At 33.3% G+C, this 26,960-nt stretch overlaps 1 protein-coding gene across 8 annotated transcripts in view; it reads left to right on the top strand.

Annotated features, from left to right (window-relative positions):
* Window positions 1-13,711: 13,711 nt before the first annotated feature.
* LOC119832769 (T-box transcription factor TBX3-like) overlaps window positions 13,712-26,960 on the top strand; it is an 89,268-nt gene continuing 76,019 nt past the window's right edge. For 4 of the 8 annotated variants that reach the window (XM_038356521.1, XM_038356538.1, XM_038356554.1 and 1 more), the window contains exon 1: window positions 13,715-14,242. In XM_038356521.1, the coding sequence (XP_038212449.1) occupies window positions 13,923-14,242 (320 nt within the window). In that variant the 5' untranslated portion in view covers window positions 13,715-13,922. Of the gene's footprint in view, window positions 14,243-26,960 lie in introns of all 8 variants that reach the window. The other 4 variants (XM_038356545.1, XM_038356578.1, XM_038356529.1 and 1 more) reach the window with 3 other exon arrangements.

Here is a 26,960-nt window from a genome sequence, read left to right on the forward strand (position 1 = left end):
ATTATATATAAGTACTAATAGTTTAAAGAAATATCCGCCTTAAGATCAACGGCTATTTGGTAAAAATATTCTTTACCAGACACATGAACATATAAATGCCTGAACGATGCATATAAATACGGCGTATATACATATATACTTTCACATGAAAGTTTGTTTGTTTGTGTGATTGTCCGTCAATCACGCTGATACTACTGAATGGATTTTGATAAAATTTGGTACACAGGCAGGGTATGAGGTAACTTAGGTGAAAGGATACTTTTTATTACGATGAGATGTTCCCTTGGAATTATTAAATCATTTGTAAATGTTCTAATTCCACGCGGGCAAAGCCGCGGGCGGAAGGTAGTTTATAATAAGAATGCCTTTTAAAGTTTTTTCTTCCTATGACTGTCTCGTGACTTTAAGCTACATTGAGAAGTCTATTTACACCACCAAGAGATCCTAAGCATTGAAGTTCTAATAATTAATTACAGCCGAATGTCTCAGATTCCGTGAACCGACAAATTGTGTAATTTTTCTGAAGACTATTGTAACTGTTCATTTATAAAATCAACTCAGCTAAGGCATTTTTCACGTGGAGATTATTGAAACGCAACGAACCTAAACAATTAACATTAGACTACGATTGATAAAAACAATATCAAGACATAAATCCTACTAATATTATAAATGAGAAAGTTTATAAGGATGTGTGTGTGCTTGTTACTCTTTCACACAAAAACTGCTGAACCGATTGCAATGAAATTTCCTACGTAGATAGCTGGACTAATGAAATAACATATAGGCAACTTTGTGTCACGATATTCCTACGGGATACGGACTTACGCGGGTGAAACCGCGGAGCGGAGCTAGTAATGTATAAATTTAAAATGAATATTACCTCAATTGACTGAGAAAATATTTAGCACCATAAAACGTATACCTAAGTATTTTTGGGTAGATAATTTGTATGAACACATATATCAATAGCATTTCATATCACAAACTACTGTTAAAAAACCTTTTATCCTACCAATAAAACGCTAACAATCCCTAACGACTATGCTTACTCCAAACCATCAAAACCGCGTTAAAAGAACCACATTATCAAGCTAATTTGATCTCTATCTCATTGAATTAAGGGAGTAGCTGTATGTCTCTGTGGATTGTAATTTCTAAGCCCACCCACAGCGATTTCCTTCGAAAGTCCTCTATAAAAATAACTTGGTTCTTTACAAGCGGGCATATGAACTCGATTACCTGTTAATGAAATGATTATTGTCGTGCTCAGCATTTGTTAGAAGATGTGAAATGCTTACTAATACATGTATTCACCAAAAAAGGAACCACATAATTGTCCAAGATACAATATGCTCTGAAAAAGGAGACATCAGATCAGATAACTAAATCACTCGCATTATTGTATTTTCATACAGCCAATATGACTTTATTATTAAAAGTGTAATGTGTTATATCCTTAAGTGGATTTAAAATATTTAGTAGTAGTAATAGACTAATACATTGTAGTCACAAATCTCCATTTATTTTATTTAATGTGTATTTATTATAAACGCTGACGGAGTATTAGTAACTACATTGTAAAGTAAGTTGCTTTGAATATTTTTCAATTGTATAAACAAACGTAATCTAATCGTATTAGTACATATATAGCCTGTGTACCCTCAATATATGGGCTATCAAACACTGAAATAGTTTTTCAAATCGGACCGGCAGTTCCTGAGATAAGTGCGTTTAAACAAACAAACAAACTCTTCAGCTTTATAATATTAATACAGATTTTCAACTTCGTATATGTAGCCGGAGGCGCGTTTCCTCACTTTTCCTTCCTTTCTTTCCTCATTCCCTTATCCCTTATACCTAAAAAGCGGCTAGCGCATTTACAATGCCCAACGTCTGCCAATGTAAATGGGCGATGGTGATCGCTCACCATCAGGCAAACCAGGCATCAGCTCATGAGTCTACTTTAAATATCCTACTGAATATTATAAATGCGAAAGTTTGTAAGGATGTGTGTGTGTTTGTTGCTCTTTCACGCAAAAACTACTGAACCGATTGCAATGAAATTTGGTACGTAGATAGCTGGACAACTGGAATAACATACATGCAACTTATTATCCCGATATTCCTATAGATATGGACTTTCGCGGGTGAAACCGCGGGGCGCAGCTAGTACCTATATATGCTCATGTGTTTACCAAACTCTTCGAAACAGTTTGACCGGTCATGATCTTTTGCATATATCCAGTAAGACTCAGAAAATATGGCAAACTATATTTTATTCCCTTAGTGATAAAGATGACTTGACAGAACTTTTCTCGTTCAGCTAGTACATTAATATGAACACTTCATTATGCCATTCAGATAATGATCGCTAATAATGAAACACGTGTAGTGAGTAGGTAATTTTTGTATCGCGTTGGCTGGTTGGCGTAACGCCCTGTTCTATCTTAAGGTTTCACATCGCAAAATATTTTGTAAAGAGTGTTTTGTTTTCTCTACTTATAATAAATAATAAATAAATAATCTATTCGACCTCGTGGCATCATTATAACTAGATGCAAATATTGTAATAGTGATTTCGGGTTTCGACGATAACAAGTTTAAATAAATTTACGCTTTCATAGAAGAAATGCAATTTTATCCATGTCTTAAATCAAAGCTTTATTAGTAAAGAAAATAGGTAAGAGAAACAGATGTGAGATACATCCCCGGTATACAAGGATATAAGTATATCTACTTTTTATTAGATAGCAACACACAAATCTTCAATCAACATAATATAGGTCGCATAAGTTTATTATAACTAGAGACGTAACGATTTCCAACACGCATTTTTTCAATGAATGTTTATATGGTTTTGCTTAATGATTTACAAAGTAGTGTGTCGCCAGTGTGATCAGACAGGTGTATGCATTTCTTTTTCTCCACATTATTTGTAATCTTTCAGCCCCTCTTCTCAGAAGGAGATAGAATTGTATTAACAGTAATATTTATAGCGCATAATCGCATCCCGCCAACTCGCACTTGACCGGGTTTAAGATATATTCTTAGAAAAAGGTGTCGGTTAAAATTGTTGCATTTGGCGGGCTTCTAAGCCGGTCGTGTGAGTGACGCGGTGGCGCCTACCGTACACCTATTCAATTAGTGATATTATGTAACTATTGCGTAAGTATTGACCACGATGCACGCAATGTGGGGGAGGGGGTATCGGTGGTCTGGTCGCTGCAGACAGGCTACTAGGTAATTTATTTATCACACTAATATTATAAATGTGCTAGTTTGTTTGTTTGGATGTTTGTCCGTCAATCACGCTGAAACTACTGAGGGGATTTTGATGAAATGGTATGAGCTGACTTGGGTGATAGGATTCTGTTTATTCCGATTAATGGAATGCAATCCTTGGAATAAAACAGGAATCTTGATATCCGGGCAGAACGGGGACGAGCGTCTAGTTTTATAATAATTGGATAACGTAGATCCATTTTCATAAATAAAATAACAATTAATACTGGTAATTTCAAACCTTTACCTTTTGTCTTTTTGTCTGGTTTCGGATCAAAATATCTTATTATTTAACATATTTTGATATTTTATGAAAATACCTGAACGAAATGTTGTCACGGGTTCCAACTAGTGGAATAACTGTCTTATTGTGGTCTGGTTAGCATGATTAAAAACAAATGCTATCTAGACTCTATAAGCTGCTTTAAAATGTGGGCAGTTCACACTGATCTGCTTTCAAATGTTAGATTTTCTTACCTCAAAGTTTTTGAGCGTGCACTCTCTGTAATCGTGCTAACTAGTTATCCTACTAATATTATAAGTGCGAAAGTTTATAAGGATAAGTGTATGTTTGTTACTCTTTTACACAAAAACTGCTGAACCGATTGTATTGAAATTTGGTACGTAGATAGCTGGACAACTGGAATAATACATAGGCGACTATTTATCCCGATGTTCCTACGGGGTACGGACTTACGCGGGTGAAACCGCGGGGCGCTAGTGTTTTCCTAATTAGCAAATTTTTGATTAAGTTTTCTCCCGTGACTGAGATTTGGCGAGGTAGAAAGTTAATACCTATGTAGGCTGTTACTAGAATCTTTGTAGTTTATATGCTGAAGCCTTGACTTTGCTCGCATGGTATGGCATGAAAATAAACTGTATGGAAAATTTCAGCCAAATACTTTTTATAAGCATAATAAAAATGGGTTTATTATGTTGTATATTATTAGTCTAGCTGACCTGGCGTTTGCAACACCGTTTTCTCCTTAATATTCATCCATATTTCCTACCACTTAAACCTTTCCCTAGCAATTATTAGCAACGCATCAATATTGAAATTATAAATATCGGTCCAGCAGAACTCGATTTATAACGAAACAAACGAACAGCAACATCTAATACAATACTTGTTCAGATCTCGCTCTTTGCCATTGATACATTTTATACGTAATAAACAATCCTTGTATTCCTTTACTTAAAATAGAGTACTGTAGAATCACTTACAATAATAACCTGTGTGTGGATCAAATAGAGGTGGCGTAGGATAGGATCAAATGGAGGCTCTTATTGTCGGAGGCCAAGACTCACTTTGGGTCACTGCGCCACTATAGTAAGTGTGGATCGAACATCCGATAGCGTGGAATAGAATCTTAGAAGTAGGTTGGTAAATGAAACAACTGTTATAATCAGAACATTTTATTTATGTCCAGACCCGATAAGCACTTTTATGTATAAACTAGCTGTGCCGCGCGATTTCACCGGCGGTCGAACCCACATGCTTATTTATATGGTCCATGGTCTTATTCTGATGACATCATCATCAGTAGTTTTTACGTGAAAGAGTTACAAACATCCATTGATCCATGCTTACAAAAGTTCGCGTTTGTAATATTAGTAGGTTAGTATATTTTACAAGAAATAGTTACTATTGGTTAGTTTCATATAGCTTAGGAGGAGGTTATCAATTTGACTATCAGGTGATCCACCAGCTCACACTTGTCAAGTACCTTCGTCTATACAGTCTTGTAGAAAGATTTTCAGTATTTAATTGGTCGAACCTTAAGCAATGTTTTCTAATTTTATTCTAATAGTAGAGAATATATCTCTACTCTAATACATACATGTAACAACTATTTTAAATAGACCATGTAATGATGTAATATATGACGATATTTTTTTTTATCTACGAGTATATTTCAATTGTTTCTTTCGGACAGTATCAATAATATGGCCACCAAAAAAAAATAATAAAATGCCTTCCCGCGTTTTGCTCTATAACTCATAACTATTCATTCACACACTGCAATTTGCTTTCTCATTACAATTTCCCACGGCCGTCATAAAAACGTATTTGAAACTAGCTGGCATTGTGAAACGGTTTCACTTAAGCATCATTATTGTATCTCGTCAGAGTATTCGTAAAAATATATTCCGATTGAAAAATAACCCTCCAAATTTAAATATTCCATCTTACCGCGTTTCCTTTTGAAGATGGAATACTCAATAATTGTGTCTCAAACCGCTCAATACCACCCTTCACCGTATAGAACCTAGTCGAATTAAGGCGGACGTCTTGGCGCGAGAGAAATCTTGGTAATGTATTGTTGTTTTAATTTGACAGGGTTGTAACGCCTCTGAGGAGGGTGGATTGTATAATAAGTGCTTAAGGAAGAAAATTCGCTTATGAGATAGGGAAGGTGTCTGGATTAAAGTGTTCCGCGTTTAAATTGTTCGCGATACTTTCTAGGGACATATTGAAAAATATTACGTGTATTTATTTATTTCATTAAAATTGCCTACTCTGCTTAAATCTGCTTTGTTTAATTTTTATAGTTTTATTGACGCAGTAGCGACCTTGAGATGGCTTTATAAAATTTTATTGCTGAATCTAGTCAAATTGTAGATTCAGCAAAAAATGTTATAAAAGTTTGACTCAATTGACTGGTCTTCACGTGTCTAAAGAATTGATCTATTTGATTTATTTTTTCATGGTTATAAATCAAATCTTCGAGAACTTTTTGCCAAGAATTTGCGCGCCATACTAAAAGGAAAATAATATTTAAAAAAGTTTTCATGCAGAATATGAATATTAAATATATATGTGAAACTTATATGAGCCTAGGCAGAAGCTTGTCACATAAGTTTTTCTCAAGTTATGAACTAGAGTTATAAAAATCACTGCTAGAACGCACGTGCTACTGTGGGTACAACGACTTATCTCTCCGATCGTGTCAGAATTGGAAATGAACTATGAAAGTGATGGAATAAATAATTAACTTGTGTTGGTACCCTTACTCTATGAGACATCTTCTGCGGAGTTGGCTATTTATACGTAATGGCTATTTATATTCTAAAATTATACTTCACGCTTGGCTATTCGACAAAAATACTGAGCTTTATTACCATTCTATATCGACGCTCGCAAACGAAATATATTGTTTTCTGTTTTTTTTAAGATAATCAAACATGTTTTATACAAAATAAATAAGTTCGTTTATATGATTGTATTTCAACTTGCGTTTAGAATTAATGCAACTTTCGGAAACATAAAAACATAGCACGTTATTACCAGAGACAGTAACAGTCACATCAAAATTATCGATAGGTGAATAAGTTTACGCGCTACTCACCAGAAGGTGGCGCTGTTACTAACCTAGATTTAAAAATAATGTAAGCATACCGTGTTAAAATGAATTAATTACAAGAGATAAATTGGTTTCGGTAATTAAAGAAAGGAAAATTAACTTCGCATCACTTAAAACATAAAGCTGTTGTAAATTGAAATAATTTCTTGTCATATTATTAATTTTCCATTTCTTATAATAATTTCTACAATAGTCATTATCTACTTGTACGCACATATAAAGCTTCCTAGCTTAATAAATATTTATGAAAATAGAGTACCGACTGCGAATTTTTTGTTTTGTGTTAATGATATTTATACATCTTTCATTTGATATCCATATTGCTATGGTAAATAAAATCCCACCTTTTATTTGCTGGCGTCAAGTCGTTATTTTATATAGTCAATTATATTATCGATGATAACAACGATATCTCATAATCACTGTGTCAAAATCAGGCCTTCAGTATGGAAAAGGATTACTCTCCATCTGACGCAGTCGGGTAAACTCTTCAAGACATTAACGAAACTACTGTGTATTCTATTGTGTGATTATATACAAAATGCCATGATAGTATTTTTATTTATAGACTGGAAGCCCCACTTCCGTGGGATATGGGAGCCTTGTAGGTCTATAGGGCGTATAGAAATAGGCACAGTAATGACCTACACCGGACGAAGTTCATGGTGCACTCTATGGAAATGGTAAAGACATCAATCCGTCCTTTACAATATTTAAATAGATAAAAATTTTAATATGTGTATACATGTGAATTGAATTATTCGAAAGTGTATTTAATTATTTTTTTCATTAACCACGTTGTGGAATCATGAATATGATTTTTGTTAATATTTTAACACGCTTTTAATAGCTTCACATGTATGTTTGTTTGTAACCGTCTCCCAAGAACTCGATTTTGCCCCTCTTGACGGATAAATTTTAAAAGTAGCTTAATATGTATGTTGTTGGTGTTTAAATTTTACCAAACCTATCTGGTTTTAATTGATTTGAGCTTACTGGATACCTAATAGGCACCATAATTTTTAGCAAATTCAGTGAAGACATATTCTTAGTAAAATTACACTTATATTTTATAGAATAACGAAAACGTAGGATCTTAATTCAAATAGGAGCAAAGGTCTACGCACTCCTTTACTTAAGCAAGCATACCAAGGGGCTATTGTAGGCTAGCCGCACTTCCAGTGACTTCCGCCGTAAACAGGCGTAGAAAACTCTACCTATGTCACAGTAGGTATAAAGACCAGTTGGAAACCGCAAGCATAATTGACATACGAACAAACTAATTCTTTGGAGCTTATTGTATTTGATTTTATGTTTCTTACCCCCCAATGTAAAGATAAAAGTATATTTATTTATATCTCGCTAGTGCCAGAGTTACAATTGGATAATATTTTGAAGAAATAAGTGCACATTTTGTCAGAAAGAAATAACACAGCTTTCAAAGGGTGAAAGAAATTTTCAAATATTTCCCTCGATAGTATTTGTTTTCCCATAACAAACGTCATAACGTCACATTATTTGCGTGAACACATGTGCTTACTGTGCTAATAAACTTGGTATATCTCTAATAATTAACTACTCTCCTAAATACGGAACTTTGAAAGGAACCTATATACCTGTTTGTTGCATTTCGAGACACAAATAACTAATCGTGTCGTGTCGATGAAATTTATCATAGTGATAAATTAATTGTTATAGTTTGGATTGTCAGCTCTTCATTTTATTCGGGTAGGTTCCACACGAGTGTAGCCACGGGATGACGCTAGTATATGTGGGAGTCGAGCATGCTTTGGCCCGAATTGGGCCAGCTCGCACCGGAGAAGTATCACTACCCCACAAAAAACCGTAGTGAAATATTAGCAGCTACTGTGTATCGTACGGTGAGTGGGGGAGCCGCAGCTGCGTTTCCTTTTTCTCACAATTTCCAGTCCATTCCTTCTTTCCAATCGTCAATCCTTTCCTTATCCCTTTCCCCTAAAAAGCGGAAAGCGCATTCGCGTAGTTCATGAGCGGTGGTGATCGCTTACCACCTCAGTTGCCCGCTATGACATAAAAAATAATATATAACGATACTTGCTTAATTTTTATAGATACGAGTTTTCATAACTTTTGATGATGATCCGTTAAGCTTACCTATCTAAGTTAAAATGAGAATAGAGAGGCAAAATGTATAAAAAATTGAGTTTATAGGATCAGTGAATTTTTCAGTAAATGGTGAAATCAATGTTTTAATTATTATACGTTGCATCATTCTCTCTCATGCAGCATCTCTTACTAGATATATTAGATAGATAGACTTCACACACTTCAACTGCTAGTACATACTCAATGAAACACGTTGTGGTACCCACCTACTATTCCTTAAGAAACATGCATGTTTTAAAGGTATTTAAAGCATCTCTCTGGGAATATTATGACTAAGACAGGTTCTCGCCATTTACTCCTCCTACATTGTTCATTTTACTCATGACATATATTATAATCATAAAATATATCTATAATCATTAGTTATATCTATGGTAAATGCTCGTGTGGTTTAAAGAAAATAAAACGCACTGTTTCCTTTACATATTTATTATAGGTTTTACATTCATGAGTATTTTACAATATGAGAATTGTTATACTTAATTACAAACATATATAGCTCATAACACAAATATAAAAACAAAATATAAAAATACATGTTGCAATTTTTAGGGGACAGACGTCTAACGTCAAATATGGAAAAAATTAATAAAATATGGCAAATTAATGTGAATATTTTACAACCAATTAAATAATCGCGTATAACGATAATCGTCCATTAAATTATGTCACATGCCTACGTGCTAGGCAATAAACACAAGTGAAGTTATTTTAATTGACGTAACACAGTGGCGGGAAATTATACAATTTTCACAGATAATAAACAACTACGATGGGATTCAATGTTGATACCGATGCGAATTACATTGGAATTGTAGATTTTATACGATGGCAATTTGTCTAAATTGTTTTTTATATATTGTAAATATTTTCGTTGCGCGACAGTGAATGTATTGGTTGAAAAATAAACTAAAAATGCAATTACTTAAGGTACAAATTCAAATCAAGAAGTATTTATAGTAACCATGTGTATTCAACTAATTCCGAAATTACTTTAAAATTTTAATATACCTATCTCCGATTGTAACTTTTAGTTTTCGTAATGTTCTTCTAATAAATTGATTAGTTCTCGGCTTACTTGCCTTAATATATATGTAGGTATATTTAAAAAATCTCGATGCTTTAATGTGGTTGTTGACAAGTCATCTGTGACCTGATATCCAGCACGAGTCCTCGTTCAGGAATGGTTTAGTGTTTCGGTGCCCTTGTCTTACGCGTGTACCAACTGAACATAAAATGAACTATAATATATAAAAGAAAAAATATAAAAGAACACAAAAATATTTATTTCGACGCAAAGACACAACACATAAGAAAAATAGAGTTGTTCAAAGTATTTAATTTCAAAAATTTAACAGTTTGGGTTTACTTTTGATCTATAGGGCCTACCATAACGTCTTAAAGCAGTACTGATTCCAGTGTGGGATAGCGATTGTGCTAGATCTATATAGTTTTTTACCTGCTAACACTAGAATTAGCACTGCTTTGAGACTTCATTCTACCCCCCCTAATTCCTTAAAACATTGTTCCCCTTGTTTTATCGTAGCTAGGTCGACTTTATGTGAGTATATGAGTTTATATATCTATGTATATGGTATAAGTATTTACCATCTTTATATTGCTGATTTAATAAAGTGTTAGATGTAAAAAAGAGTATCATAGAAATGCCTCAAAACACAACAAAAGTTACATTATAAATTAAAGACAACATAAGAGAAGGAATTTGACAGATTGTGTTCATGTGGTTTTTTTTTTATACAATTTTGGAATGTAAAAATACAAATATAACTACGTTTTATCAAATGTGGACGATGATTATGATATTACGATTAAAGTAACCTTTGCTATATAAGTGAGTCATTAAATTAAAACTATTACAATATTTACTTACTTAAAAGCAGTCTCAAATTTTTTAATTTATACTAGCTGCACCCGGCAAACGCTGTTCTGCCTTACTCTTATCGTTTAGTGGTATGAAAAATAGATGTTAGCCGATTCTCAGACCTACCCAATATGCTTACCAAATTTCAGAGGAATCGGTCAAGCCGTTTCGGAGGAGTATAGAGACTAACATTGTGACACGAGAATTTTATATATAAGAAGATAAGCCACACGAAGGAACACAAATTATTATCGCTGAATATATTGAATATTCTGACAAAATGAGACTCAAATTTTTATAATTTTCAAAATAATCATGACAAAACACACTGTCAATTGTTTTTTCTTTTATCCAAAACTGAAGGTTTTTGAATTCGACTGCATTTGTATTGTTTTGTTGTTCGTGTGAATTATTGTCTTATAGTGGGAAATTTTGAATGACTTATGTAATTTTTAGTTTTAAAGCATTGATATGCTTTATAAATGAGAAATTTTGTTACGGTATGGCAAAAAGACGCGGGTTCGAATCCCAGCTTGTGATTGATTTTTTTCTATTAAAACTAAATATTTTATGAATAATTCAATAAAATAAATATTTATTCGTAATATTAATGGTTGATATAGTGAATAAATATTTAATTTTTAATTAAATAACATTACGTCTTATATTAATTAATATTTATTAGCTGGCGCCTCCTTTATATGCATAATACTATTTACCAACTGTGTTTAACTGACCGCATCGGCCACCGTGGTGTATATTGCTGAGAAAATAGTACCAGCCTGTCCCAGCTTCCTAATGCTATTCCTACTCATTAAATATGTATGAGTTTTTTAAAATTGCGTTAAGTAGGTTTTGAACTAAATAAAATAGCAACAGACTAACAAAATATCAAATCTCTCTATAACTTCACTTACACATACAATAATATTTTATAATTGAAACTTTTGTGTTTTTGAATTAATACATGAATTTTTAAAACCAATATTTCAAAAATTGTTTCACCATTGGATAGCTGTAACTTCACTGAGTGACATAGGCTATATATGTACCACGAGCGAAGCCGGGGCGAACAGCTAACTAGTAAGTAATAATTTGTTTGGAATCATCTGTTTTATGCACAGCTCTTTTCTCATCACGAACCTTTTTCGAACTTTTATTATCTCTCCATAAAAAGTAGCGTATTTCTTTAGAATTAAGCTATAGAAGAAAGCTATTAAAAGAAAGCTAAAGAAAGCTTTAGAAGAAAGCTATTTTTATAGAATATCGATGGTAAATATTTCGTTAGCGAAAAAACATATTTAAAAATATATACTTAATATAATTACCAGACTTTACTCTAGTTACTAGACGCTCATCCCGGCTCCGGCTGTATATCGATATTCCTGTTTTATCGCAAGGGATAAATTCTCCATCGGGATAAAGTCAGCTCATACCCTGTCTGTATACCAAATTTCATCAAAATCCGTTCAGTAATTACAGCGTGATTGACGGACAAACAGCAACCAAACTTTCACATATTAGTGAGATAACCCATTAAGTGTAAAATACTTTATAATTATTAACTCAACAGTTCAAATTTTAACTGCAAATCTGCCGCGCGCCGTGTTACTGTCTGTTCGTGTTCCAAGCGTCGGCTAAAATTATATTAAAACATTTTAAATTCATTGCATAGCGCGTTTTAATTGACAAATAAAACACTTTTTATTTGCAAGGGTTTGTATCTTTTGCCATTCGAAAAGTGTTTGAGGGACATGAATATATCTTTATTTTCGATGGAAATATATAAAAGCAATGTAAATATAGGATATATATATACTAATATAAGCTCTAGAAGATATCTATCTATAGATAGCTATCTATCACGTGTATCTATTGAATGAAATAAATAATGCTTATAAATAATTACTAGGAACATTGAATGATATTAAACCGTTTATAATGAGTGATAATTACGATGAAAGATGTTTACGTATTCAAACATTTTTTAAATAATTTATGTAAAAAAAAGTCTAGTCAACAATCTCGTGGGACATAATATAAATGATATTTAACTAAAATGTATTAAGCGTTTATTGATTAAATAAATCCAGTGAAACTGCATTTTATTCGAATGTTGAATACAAAACACAGCGCCACTATTTCTCTGTAAAATAGGAGAATATTATTACTTTGTTTATAAGCCTCATATAGTTCACAAATAAATTGGGCAAAAAACAATCTTTACATAACAATATTCATTTACATTCTATGGCCTTGTATTTCGCTAGTTAATGTCGGTTCCTTGTATAACGCTTTTTGTGCATCACGCATTACGGCGCATTATTATTCAAATTAAGGTGGCGACCGGTGCACGAAGAGAAACACGAGTAGGTACCTACCTAATTTGTGCGGTTAGCGTCTACTGCGATTGCACACCTACACGGGCCTTTTGAGCCTAGCCTATAGCGCTCCTGCGAAACAATCATTCTGTACAGTGAAAAATGTAGAGTTATTTTTATTCATTCGCTAAGATAAATCTCTACGTTAAAAAGTGTGTAAAATGAAATGAATATACTCTATACTTTACACATAAACAACACTTTCATCGTAAATGCAAACAATACGAAAAAAGAAATACTGAACAATGTTGCAAGAAAACTAGAACTATTGCCAAGAATTCAGAAGAAGCGAGGTGCTCGAGTGTAGAGGCGGGAGGCCGCGGAGACAACGCGAACCGGAGGGCCTGCTGCACAAAAGATATCGGCCGTAACGAGCTCAATTGATGAACGAACGGAAACGTGTCCAATTAGAAAGAGGCGGCCGCGAACGTCGCCCCCGCGCGCCGCGCTCGCTGCGGAGGCCGCGCGTCGCCGTGCGGGGCCGCGCGGGCGCCGGCGGGCGGCCGCGAGGTGTGGCGGCGACGGACACCTCGCCGCGACGAAAAAACAAGGCGCGCGGCGCCGCGGCCCCGCCCGCCGCCCGCCGGCCGGCGCGGGGGCGCGGCGCGCGGGGGGCCGGCCGCGCCGCGCCATTGGCCGCGGCGGGAGGGGTGTCGGAGCCGGCGCCGCCGGCGGCCAGTCGTTTGACGCCTGCCGCGCGAGCGGGTGTCGCCAGGGAACGCGTGTCATTGTCGCGCTACGAGTGTATCCGCGCGAGCCGCCGGCGCGTCATGGACGTTGCATGAGCGGGCGCGAGCGCGACCGCTGGAGCCGACGGGCACGCCGGCCGTGGAGCGCGCGCCGTGGGCCCCGGGCGGCGCGGGCATGCGCTTCGAGGGCGCGGAGCGGCGCGACGCCGTCGCCTTCCATCCGTTGCTGGCGCCGCGGCCGAGCGACTTCTCGGTGTCGGCGCTGCTGACGGCGGGCGCGCTGCCGCCGCCCCCGTACCTGCCGGCCGCGCTGGCCGCCGCCGCCGCGCTGTCCGCGCCCTGTCCGCTGCTCAAGCCGCCGCCGCCGCCGTATGCGCCGCTGCCGCCAGACGACGATGGCGTAGTCGACGACCCCAAAGTTACCCTCGAGGGCAAGGACCTCTGGGAGAAGTTCCACAAGCTGGGCACCGAAATGGTGATCACCAAAAGTGGCAGGTCAGTACGGGCCCGGTGACGCCGTGGTCGCTCGTGATCGTGCCCAGCGCGTACTACGTGGTCTGAGTGTTGTGTGTGCTTAGTTTACGAATCGTTTGCGTCCCGTGCCATACAGCGGTAAGTCCGAACAGAATGTGTGTAGCCGTGTACAGCGGTGTCTATCGAAAGTAGAGTCAGCGTGGACTTGTTTACAAAACAAATCTGTGCCGGAATAATTAGTAACAATTATGTTATGACAGCAAATGCTGTCTAGAGAAATGATAAAGAAGTAATTTTATTCATAAATTTGGTAACCGGCCCGACCGGTCCGGTATAAACTATGCATAAATACAAAACCGCTTCTTCGTTTAGCTACAGCAAGTCGAGAAATGATTTTCTTACATGTTGTTATAGTATGGCTTCTCTAATAAACGATAAATGTACAATAACAAGAAAAACGAATCAAGTATGCCCGTACTTCTAATAATTTCTATGCAAATGAAAACAACACACATGAACCATAACACAACTCTATAATCTGACAGAACTTCCACTAATTCAGTCTTATTATCTAGTGAAATTGTAAAGTGACTTGTTTAAAATACGAATATATCTAACAATAAAGCATAAAATAATTAAACTGATTTAAAAAGAAGCAACTAGCAATGCAAAAGTGTCGTCATAGGCGCATTTTTTCGCCAACTCTACCGCCCGTCGGGAATCTTAATTAGGCATTTTTTTTATATTTTCTCATTTATTTTAATAAAGAATTGTATGAAGATATAAAGAAATCATGGACGAAAACGAAATGTCTCTTTGAACATAGCCTATTTTAAGAAAATAGGAAATATAAATAAGTGTTGTCTTATTGAAAAAATCTTATTGGTCTAGATGATTTAAAAGTTAAAAAAAAATGCCTGTTTTATATTTATTTGCACTTTATATCGCTAGTATATGAGACAAAATTAATAATAAATGTAATAGACATAATTAATTGGAATACAAATATAATTGGAATAAAATATTTAAAATTGTCTTCAAAAAGTATTCCGACAAAACAAATTAAAAAATAATTGTCCTTTTGATTACTATTTATTAAATTAATTTAGGTAAATTATATTTATTGTGTAGGTGGTCTGTAAAAATAATAAAATTATTAACTGTGGATAACTGTAGATAACACTGAAATAAAATCATCAACCATCTATACTACTTATAATTTAGCTGAGTGTGTTTGTTTGAATGCGATAATCTCAGGAACTACACAACCGATTTCAGAAATTATTTCACATGGATATATTATGATTCCTCAATGCTATAAAAGTTATTATATACATCTACCATGAGCGAAGCCGGGCGGATTGTTGATATTTAATATTATAGGAATTTCGACATTCAAATTGAATGCAAAGTTTGTTTTATGAATGAAATAATCAAGGATACCTAATAATATAAATGTAACCTGAATATTATCTTCTAAAATGTTTCATCTAATTTAGATGAGGACTCATTCAATACCTAAATAAACAAATCAAATAAAACCTTACCCTAATAATTCATCCATTCTAAGCTATCTAACCTTTTTATGGTCAGACCGAAAACTAAAAATGATATCTAAATCATAAATATTTTTCAAATTAAATGTTAAGGATATTTTTATGTTAATTATTTATATGTTCTCAGGAATTTTAAAAACCACACACATATCTTATCTGCTACATTGTCTACCTTAAATAATGTTTTTAAAATTATAAAAAAAGAGATTAAACTAAAATAAGGTAGGTAGGTACTTCAATAATTTAGTATGTCCAATCCAATTTATTAGAAGAAAAATGTAAATATATCACCTTTTATTGGCGGATGTACGTACCTATTTGATTGCATTAAAATAAACATTTTATGAACAAAAGGAATAAAGATAAAAACTTCTAAAATTCATGAAATTTAATAATTGTCATAGTACTTCCCCATGAAATTAAATATTGTAAATGCGCTTTGGGTTATACCCTATATTATTTAATTAGTATATTATATTATTTCTTAACGTAATTATTTAAATAATCCTACTCCATTCAGTTTAGATTTCAAATATGAAATGGAAAACGACAAATGTAAATTCAAGAATAAGGTTCCCACCGAAATCTTGACGTATAACGTGGCAATCAAAATTATTATCAAAATTAAATTTGCATTGTTTGGCTAGATTTTAGGAATGTTTTTATTTAACTGTTTTTGACGCTATACAAAATTAAAGATTTTTTATTAACTAAATAAGTTACACAAAAAAATGCATAGACAGAAAAAGAATAAAATTTAAAAATCGTTACGCGAAAACAATGATTTGTTAAAGTATCAAAACGTGGGAACCAAGGGGCGGTTACCGCCAAAATTTCAAGGGTGACACTTGAAACATCAAAGCGCGGGAAATTTTGAAAAAAGAAAACAACTCGGAAGAAAACCACAGACGATTATTTTGGCGCCAACAATTCTGTTGTTAAACTTCTTGTGAATGCGCAAGTGGTTAGACGAGTGATGGAAACTTTAGTTTTAAACTGGCTTCGCTAAATGAACTATCTTTTTTGTTACCTAGAATTAAATTAACTATCACTAAACCACATTCAAGTGTAAAATAAACACAACATAGGTGCATAGATATGTAAATAACGTCTGATACAACATATTAATCAACGCAACAATGTTATTTGTTATTTATGGCTTATTTTATCTATCATATCGCTTATGTTTTCTTGCCTTGTGAAATGAATGTATCATTATTTATAATTGAATTATATTAGGCTACTTCATCATAAAGAAATTAAAAGATTTTATTCTACCTTTTTGTAAAAAAAATCTACTCTTTAAGTAGTAATAGTTCAGTTCAAAAACTCTTACCACATTTAAATCCTAAAATCTGTTGAAACATTTTGTTTAGGGTTATTTAAAATTATCCAATGGGTGGATGTAAACGAATCGTAAGTGATAAATAAAATCGGGCCTTTGTGATTAATGAAAAATCGATATTTGGGATGATGTAAATGATTAATTTGTCAAGGTGGGTGTTTCCATGTCTTTTCTATAATAGATTCCTTTTCGAAACGAAGGTTTGAAGTGAGTAGGGTAGTAAGTAAAAAGTAAATTGTTAGTTGATTTCCATCAGAATTTTTAGCGAGTAATATAATACACCAATGACTGCGTGTTTACACATTGGCACAGATAACAAAGGCGTCGCATAGACTATGACATTAAATCAATTTATAAATTATAAACCGTCGAGATATTATATTGTTGACAAATTGTATCGCAGAGGTGTTTTAATTAAAGGTCACTGTTTCATTTATTGCATTTACCACGTGATATCGAAATGTTTATTAAATGATATAAGAGTTGAACTGAATCAATATACCTATCTAAGTTACGACTTATTTTAATACTAGCGGTACACCCCGGTTTCATCCGTGGTACATATATAGCCTATAGCCTGCCTCAATAAATGTAATATCTAAACTGAAAGATAATTTCAAATCTGACCAGTCGTTCCTGAGATTAGTGCGTTCATACAAACAAACAAACTCTTCAGCTTTATAATATTAGTAAAGATTTGAAAAATTATGTTACCGCTATTATGAGTAAAATCGAGCGGTCTAAAGAATTAAACTTTGTTAGTTTATGAAGCGAACTTTTACAAACGTATGTTCGTACATAAGTAATTACCCGAAAACTTTCCTTCATAAAATTGCAGGTATATTTATAAAAAAAGCAACGAAAAAACTAGTTTCACTTAAATTTATAAAATCTGTAGGTATTTAACGCATTTATTCAGAACATCCTTTAAAAGCTATATTTACCGCTTATTTCTATGTATTTTTTGTAGATATTGATATTCCTACTAATAATTATTGTACATGCGATAGTTACTCTGTTTGTCTTTGTGTAGGTCGTCTGTCTCTTTACGCCTAATCTACTGAACCAAATTGGATGATATTTGGTACAGAGATAGTCTGTGACCCGAGATAGGACAAAGGTTTTAGGGAATTTTTATCCTAGAACTCAATGGAAATGGTAAAGGGAGCTATGTGGGGAAAACGACGGAACGGTCTATCTTTTCCTTTGAATATGCGTGCGAAGCCGCGGGCGAAAAGATAGCAAAAATGCTTGAATTGGCATAAGTAGAACTATAAATACCAGTACACACTTTTCTTAAAAAAAAAATAAATGAATCGCTTAAAAACTAGACCAAATATAAATGGGACCTAACAAAAAAAGGAATTATGAAAATAAAATAACAAACGCAAAAAAACAGTCGAATTGACAACCATCTGCTTTTTTTGAAGTCGGTTGAAAACAACAATAATTAATTACGAATAATACTCGTAAAAATGAGTAGATACCTGACAATCATTATGTTGTTTTGAACAAAATATTCTAATAAGACATTTCAAGGAATAATACTTCTTGGATAACATGAGGGGCTCTTATGACAAATGAGAAAGAAGTAAAAAGTGTTGCCCTTTATAGCTATAAAAAGTGAGAAATTATGTAACACAGGATGGCTAATGAATTGCTTATAATGCGCAGTAATTTTTATAGTCCATTGTGAGTAGTGGCCAGTAGGTATCTATTCTCTTATTTTTATTGCCAGCCCAGAAAGGGAAAATAACAGATGCAGAAAATTATATAATCTACAATTAACAGCGTTTATGAAATTGTCACGGTGGGAGTTTAATTGAAAAATTTTAAATATAAATTAATAATTTATATTATTCTAAATGTGCGTTCCTTTTTCAAAATAGCAACTGTCGTTAAAATAAATTATTCATTATGATGGCTTGTATATTAGTTTGAAAAATTAAATAATCAATTAGGATCCATTAATTAGTACCTAGGTACATAAAATTAGCGTATTTATTCTATTTTATTTATATCAGCGAATTACTAATTGAAAAATTAATTTATTACTTTTATTTTAGCTTTTAAGTTTCTGTATTTATTGACCTTTATATTATGTACTTAAGTATATTAATATCTAGTACATAGGAACAATTGACGTAGGTCAATATTAAAATTTTTGATAAATTTTTTAGTAACTTTTTTATTTGTATCTATACGTTAGGTATAAAAATATATTAATACTTTTTAATTCTAAAAGACTCTACCATTTAAATATAAATGAATAAAATATTATTTGAGTTTTGTATTTTTCGTGGCTAAAATAAACTACAGACATATAGTTTCACCCTTCACATTCTGTACGTACCTAACCATTAAATAGCAATTTGCCAATTTTCAGATATTTATTTATGTTATAAGAAAAATATTGAAAAAAGACTATCCTTTGATTAAAGGTAAACGGCAAATCTAAAATTATATTGGACTAAAATAGGGTTGCTGCATGTTTTAGGTAGGTATAATTTATATTTTTTATTGACTAATAAGTATATATATTCTATTTTACTAAGTAGTGGCTGGTATATCTTTGTATATAGCAATACAAGGTTAATCTAACAGCTTTGGTCACTAATTTTGTTAGGTAAAAATAGCCTCGAGACATCTTTCTAGAATCTGTTAAATACACATAACCCTTTGTCTTGTTCCCTATAAAATTAGTTATTTTATTTAATCAATCACATTTCATATTATTTAATACATTCGAAAACAAATTGTAATACTTACCAAAGACTTATTTGTCATCCAATTAGCTTCCTCAAACGAATTCACAAAACAAAATCACCAATAATCTAATCAGACCATTCATTATCTTTTTTTTTTTGAAAATAATTCATCTTATTAAAATTTTTGCCAACCCTAGATACCCATATGAATTTTACTCAGTATTTACGTGTTTAGCAAATTTGTACCGTCACTGTAAGTAATAAAAGACGTGCTTTCTTGTAACTGTCTGATAGTGAACGCGTAAATATACGGAATTTTATACTAAATTACATTATAATTGGGTACTAGCTACGTTGATGTATTAGAGTCAACCATTTTATTGGTTTTGAATCGGAAAAAAGATAATCATAGCAAATTGATACTGAATAGATAACTATAATACAGATTACTAAATACTTAAATGATTGTTTTATTGTTTGTTTGGTATCAGTATTATGATGATATGATTTACAATCATAGATACCCGCAATAATCTCCAATCATACATACGTTATGCCTAACATGAGAAAAAAATCTAGAAAAATAAAAACTTCACTCTATTTTACGTAGTCGTTGCTATTAAACATTAAAAAATATATATTTATCGCCTATTGTAGACATGAAAAGGAGGAGAAACTACTGGCAAACCCTAGTTTTTTAGGGAGTCCTAGGGTCACAATAAATTTATGATTCCTTATAAGACCTGTTTTTCTAACAAAAAAAAAAAACTTATTTTAAAAAGTTTTATTGAGTAGAAGATCAATGTGATGTTCTTTTTTATATCTTGTATTGGAATAACAGATACATTTAGCGTGATAGAAAAATAGACAAGGAAAAGGCAGCGTTCTTTTTTTCCATTAATTCCCGCCAAACGTTTCGTCAAACATACATTAATGCAGTATTTAAATGATTGAAATAAAAAGAAAAGAAAATACGCACTTGTGCGGTGTATCTTACCAAATAGGTACTGGAGAATCTTTAGTGTTCCTATTTCCAGAAGGTTCTCGAAAAAAAAATCAAAATTAGCGTTATTTTTAGCAAAATACGCGCAGTGACCGTCACTCATGTAGAAGTAACTCGTGGTGTCGGCCATCTTGTGGGCGCGGTCTGAAACATTATATGTAAACAAACGTCTTATCGTTTTATTGGTATTATAAACTAGTTCTCTAATTTATTGTCTTTTCGAATGCGACAAACGCCAACGAAGAAAATTATTTATAGTAACCGATGGTGATAAAATTGGACTGTTTGATTTTAGTCTATTTTTTAGGTCACTTCATGATATCTAGTTAGGTAAGTACCTATAGTATGTATTTTAATGATTGTTCATTTATGTCTTGAAATATGTTTATAAAACAATACAATACCTACAATTGGTTACTTATCATCTACGATTATTCAAATTGAATCAAATTAAAGAGTTCTTATCGAACGAACACTTTAAAATTTAAATTTACACAAACATTATCTGAGGTATTATTTTAATAAATGCATGGGTATGTATTATGTACCTTATTAAGTTATTTTCTGCTCAATAGTTCGCAAACAAGAGTTACTTTTTTGTTAACAATCGATAATAAAAATGGGCAAAATAATTATTCAAATTTGTTAGCGTTAGCATGCTTACCATAGACTTCATTAAAATATAGATATTGTCTATGGCTAGACCCAGAGTGAAGACAAACGAGAGAAAATAGATAATAAAAAAAAGTATCGTGTTTTGTTTATGTTTCCTGTTTTGATGTACGCTTACGTCTCGCCAAGACAATCATTATTCACAATAACTCTTCATGCGATGTTGTTCATGGGAAGGACATCGGTAAAGGAAAATGGTATGCATATGCATGCATGCATGTTCGCTGAATGCGAAACGCGTGTTCGGCCGTGTAATAAACAACGAGTATTGCTAGTCTAATTGTTTCGTACTAATGCTAGCACATCTAATTGATTGATGCACAGATAACGTCTAAAATTCTTATGCAATTAGACTAACGAGTGTTGCCGCCTCACCGATTCTCACGGCACATACCGAACGAGCTAAACATTTAATGCAATTTTTCATAAGTTTGAATGGAATATGAAAATGATTCGAGTGAAACTGAATTGTTTTGCGGTAGCGATTTGTAATTCGTAGTCTCGATGCGCTGGCATCTGAATTCGCCGCGTTTTTCAATTTTAAATTAAATTCTTTTTTTTATAGTTAACTACCTGTATACGTGATTGATTTCTAAACGAATTTTAATACATTAGTTTGGTAGATGTTTCTAATACCTACCTATATAATAAATTTAGAATTTATAATCATCGTTATCATCACGATCAGCTCATATATTTGTTTCCACTTTCCTCTGTAAGGATTCAGGCCATGTCCACCACGCTGGCCAAGTGAGAGCTGGTAAATGTTGAGTTGTCGAGCTTTTAATTCTTTGACCAGTCAGTTTCCTCATGATATCGCCCTTCACCGTTCCGATCAGTAGTGATGTTGGTAATGTGCAGATGAATTAAAAAATCAATTATTTTTGTCACGTTCGTCTGTTCTCAAACCCCCGACGTTTCCATTACAATCCGGCGTTCTAACCACTAAGCATGTGTTTTTATAATCTAAAAACACATGTTAAATATAAATAATATGCCTGTGTAACTGTTAACTACTCTTGAAAACTTATAGTTATGAAGCTTTCATATTGTATACAAAATTCACAGAAACCTCTTAGCTTATTAATCTCAATCTATAGTCTCATATAGTACTGAAAATAGGTACTAGGTACTTTTACAAATATGTTCAATTGCTTAGTTTAGTCTAAGAATTATGCTTTCGTAGGTACTAGCTTTCGCCCGCTGCTTCGCGTTAAATTTGAAATAGTTTAATGTTATTATAAATATATACCCTTGAATCTTCCTTAAATCTTTCTTTTATAAAAACCACAACGAAATCCGTCTTGTAGTCATAAAGTTTAAAGAATCAATAGGGACATAGGGACAAACAGAAAGCGACTGTATTTTATACTATGTAGTGATTTAATACATAATATAATATTATCGTTATAAACTAGTATATAGGTATACTACCTTCTCCGTATATAATAACTACCAACTAGGTTCCTCTCTCCATAAATTTAACTTAAACAACCACATGCTGAGATGAAAAACAGTTGAAAATACCCCTTATATATAGACACATAACGTACATTAAATTAAAATATCTAATAAACTTTATGTATAAATATTTATAGTTTTAAATAACACGCGGATTATCGTTTTTAACCTGGTGTAAATAACATTTTACGTATTAAAAAAAATAAAGCGGTCACAGTCACTGCCCGTGGATATAAAAACATATAATTAATATAGAAGGAGAGAAGCAAAGCATTTATATTGGAAAACACAACATGTAGATTTATATATATAATACTAGCTTTTACCCGCGGCGTCGTACGCGTTAAATTCGGAGCAGTTTATACATATAAACCTTCCTCTTGAATAACTCTATCTATTAAATAAACCATCAAAAACCGTTGTGTAGTTTAAAGAATTTAAGCATACATACATACATAGGAACAGATACGGGAAGAGACTTTGCTTTATACTATGTAGTGCTTTCCAATAATCCGCAATTTTCCTCTACCAAAAAGTATTCAACGCGGCTAATGAAATTTATACTTCAATAAACATTGTCACGGAATTTATGCATAGTTATTTAAGTTTGGTGTAAATTTTGGTGTAAAATTTATGCATAGTTATTTATTTATGGTTTCTATATCCACAGTCCATGCAGTATGATGCCAGTAACAATTATAACACTGTAATATGAAAAAGTTTTTACAGCAGATTATATAATTACGCTGATAATACAGAGTAAACAAATTACAGACTATACATCGCAAATGGCTAATAAAACCCATGTCCTAATGAATACTACATAAAAAGTATTAAAAATTCGTATTATATTTAGCATGGTTTATGACGTGTTACAAAATTACTTGATAACTAGACCGTGGACACAGATGCCGGCTTTTTGTGTGAGCCGCTTTCAAGAAATGTGATTGCGATATCGTTTCTACACGCGATTAGTATCTATATGGTATAAATGATTGATTGTTTATTGTAATACGGCTAATTGGGATGATACTAAGGTAGCTGTCAGCGAACGTCTGATGTAAGACAACGGATTTATAGCAAGACTCGCTTAAAAGCTGAGAGATGGAAATCGATTGATTTAAATTTTCAATGTTCGGGAATTTTCTAGAACATGCCTTACTATAGTAGAACCTTTAATTTTAAACTAACAATTATTGCTGATATTGTAAATGCGAAGAGGTTGTTTGTCTTTTTTTTCTCAACACAATTTATGAATTTTTTGTTATGTTAGTAGACTAGAGAGAGACTCGATGAAACATTTCATCCCCACGGGAATATCCTTTAACCACGCATGCGAAACCGCGGGCGGAAAGCAAGTATCCCTATTTATTATTTACTATCCCATGATAGGTACCTACCCTACCAGGTTGCCTGGCAGAGATTGCTGTTTAGCAATAAGGCCTCTTGTACAAACGTCTTTTTTATTGTTCTTTTCTGTCTAAGTATGTCGAAGCCAAGTCAGGAAAATGCTAAAATGATGATTAGATACACGCAACATATGTATAAATCTGAAAATATTTATTAACTTTAAAAGAAATATGAGCAGATACCTATTTTCATTGAAACAAATTCTTTTTAATAAAACAAAACGAAATGGAACAGGCATGAAATCAATACAAAATTATCATTCAGTCATCTAAATTCTCGTCTTCAGAGACGATAAATCTTAATCCGTAGGTATGAAATAATCGTAAAAATTCCGATACAAATAGCCAAACGTTCAGCGCCAATTAAGACTCGCTTACTTATCGGAAAAAATTACAAAGTACGTATTTCTTGGATCCATCGGTCAATCCAAGGGGAATAGGTAAGCAACCGAGACGGTGCCGCTACGATACAATTATTAAATAGAGTCGATATCAAAACGCTGTCAAGGTCTGTCTATAATGTTGATTATTAAAGAGCGATATGGATGTTTTGGCGTGTCTATTGCATCGTTTGCATTGGAGTATATGGGGAAGTCTATGGAAATCTATTTTGATACATTCTTAAGTGCAATTTATTACGTAAAATAAATCGCCAATAATGAAAACTTGTTTAAACTAAATCGCTTTAAATTTACAGAAATAGAACAAGTTTAAATTGAACACGGTAGGCAACAGCTTTCAAATAAACAACTAATTTATCAAAATCGATTCACCCTTGTAAAAAGTTGTGAGTTGACAGACACAAAGAAAGAAATTATTTCAGTACAAGATATAGGTACCTATAATAAGTACAATCGAGAAAGAATGAAGTCCAAATAAATACAGTTATGAGCAACATCGAGTGAAATCCCCGCTAAGTACATCGATTAATCGTTTAACTCGAATTAGCATTACGTACGGGATATAAAAACTGACACGCCACCGATATGCAGTAAACAATGAATATTAAAAAGGCGGGCAACTGGGAAACCGGCGTTTAAGAATTACGTCAATTGCAATCAGTGTTGTTAGTTAAAAATATGCTTAATTGCAATAATTAAACTATGTTTTGTCTTTTGTAATTGAGAGACTAGACATTTGATAATTATTTGGGAGCTAGGTTTTCGAATGGTAAATAATTTTTGAAAATTTATTATATACTATTTATCGTCTCATATGTATCGTCCAGATTTTTTAAACTCATTACTTTTAAAAGCAATATATAAAAGGCCTAAGCCGCTTTCCAAAGTATTACAGCATTTAATTAGAGACGTGATTCTCAAATCAATATCGTATGTTTTATGACTAAAATTATTACAAAGAATGTCCCCTATAACAATTCTTTCCTTTGTACAAAATAAAAGGCTTTTTATCTACCAATTTACGACGGTACGAAGATACATATGTATAAAGCAGATAAAAGTTAATCTTTGAAATAATATGTTGTATCAAAAACATATTTGTACACAGTTTATATCAGAATATTATATACATATACTGAAAATTCTTATTAAAAAAATCAATACCTACCTCCTAATCTATTAAAGTCATATTAACAAATTAATTTCGTAGCTGGTGTCAGTCAAAACAAAGTAACAACACTCAACGGGGATAACTATTAGCGCCGGTTTCAATCCCCAAATCCCCATAGAGGGTTAAATTAGAGGGCGCGATGGTCGTAATCAACTAATTGACAGTTCATTTTCAGATATTTAACCAGTTACCGTTTAACATATTAACCAAATTACCAGCATGAAGAAATAGTTTTTGGTGTAACGAAAAGCTTTTAATTTTCTTTATAGTACTTAGCTTTTAAGTATATAATCTGTAATTAGTATTAAAAAAATACAATGAGCGCGCGTTCAAAAACATTTGAATAAAGAATCGAACGAGAACACGAAATGTGAAAAACAAATGAGCATTTCTCGATGGCCATAGACAATTCTCATTGTCATTAAAAATTAAAAATAGAACATCTACACACGGCACTCGAAAACGTGCAACGGTCGAATTCATTTACGTCGTTGTCGGAAATTACTCTTCAATCTGCATACACGACAATACATTTAACCTTCGCGCTGGTTCGATGACATCACCGTGACACACGGGCGTATAGATACCGCTTGATAAACACCCTTGTCCCACGCTCGATGTTGGTGAAATACATTGATGAGCGAAGCTTTGATGTGGTACTTTGAAGGCGGTACCGGACATTCTGAATATAGGAAAATAACGCGTAATTTTAAAGGTGAAACTAATTTTTATATAATGTAAGGGATAAAGAGTGAATAGATAAGAATCTAACTTTGTATCTAAACCTAAATCAATAAGTGATCAGGTATTTATTTTTTCATAAAAAATAATTTCATATTTAATGTTTTTTTATTTCAACACTGTTAAATTACACAGAGAGGGCAAAATATAAAATACACGCAAGGCACTAGACTGGTTAGGAGTACTAGGTAGTTCTGATGATTTTTGGATGTGGATGATTAAATTAAACTGATTTAGAATCCGATGAAAATAGATATTTATTGAGTAAGATT

Source organism: Zerene cesonia, chromosome 2 (genome assembly GCF_012273895.1).
Source record: "Zerene cesonia ecotype Mississippi chromosome 2, Zerene_cesonia_1.1, whole genome shotgun sequence".
In the NCBI taxonomy this organism is placed as follows: domain Eukaryota; kingdom Metazoa; phylum Arthropoda; class Insecta; order Lepidoptera; family Pieridae; genus Zerene; species Zerene cesonia.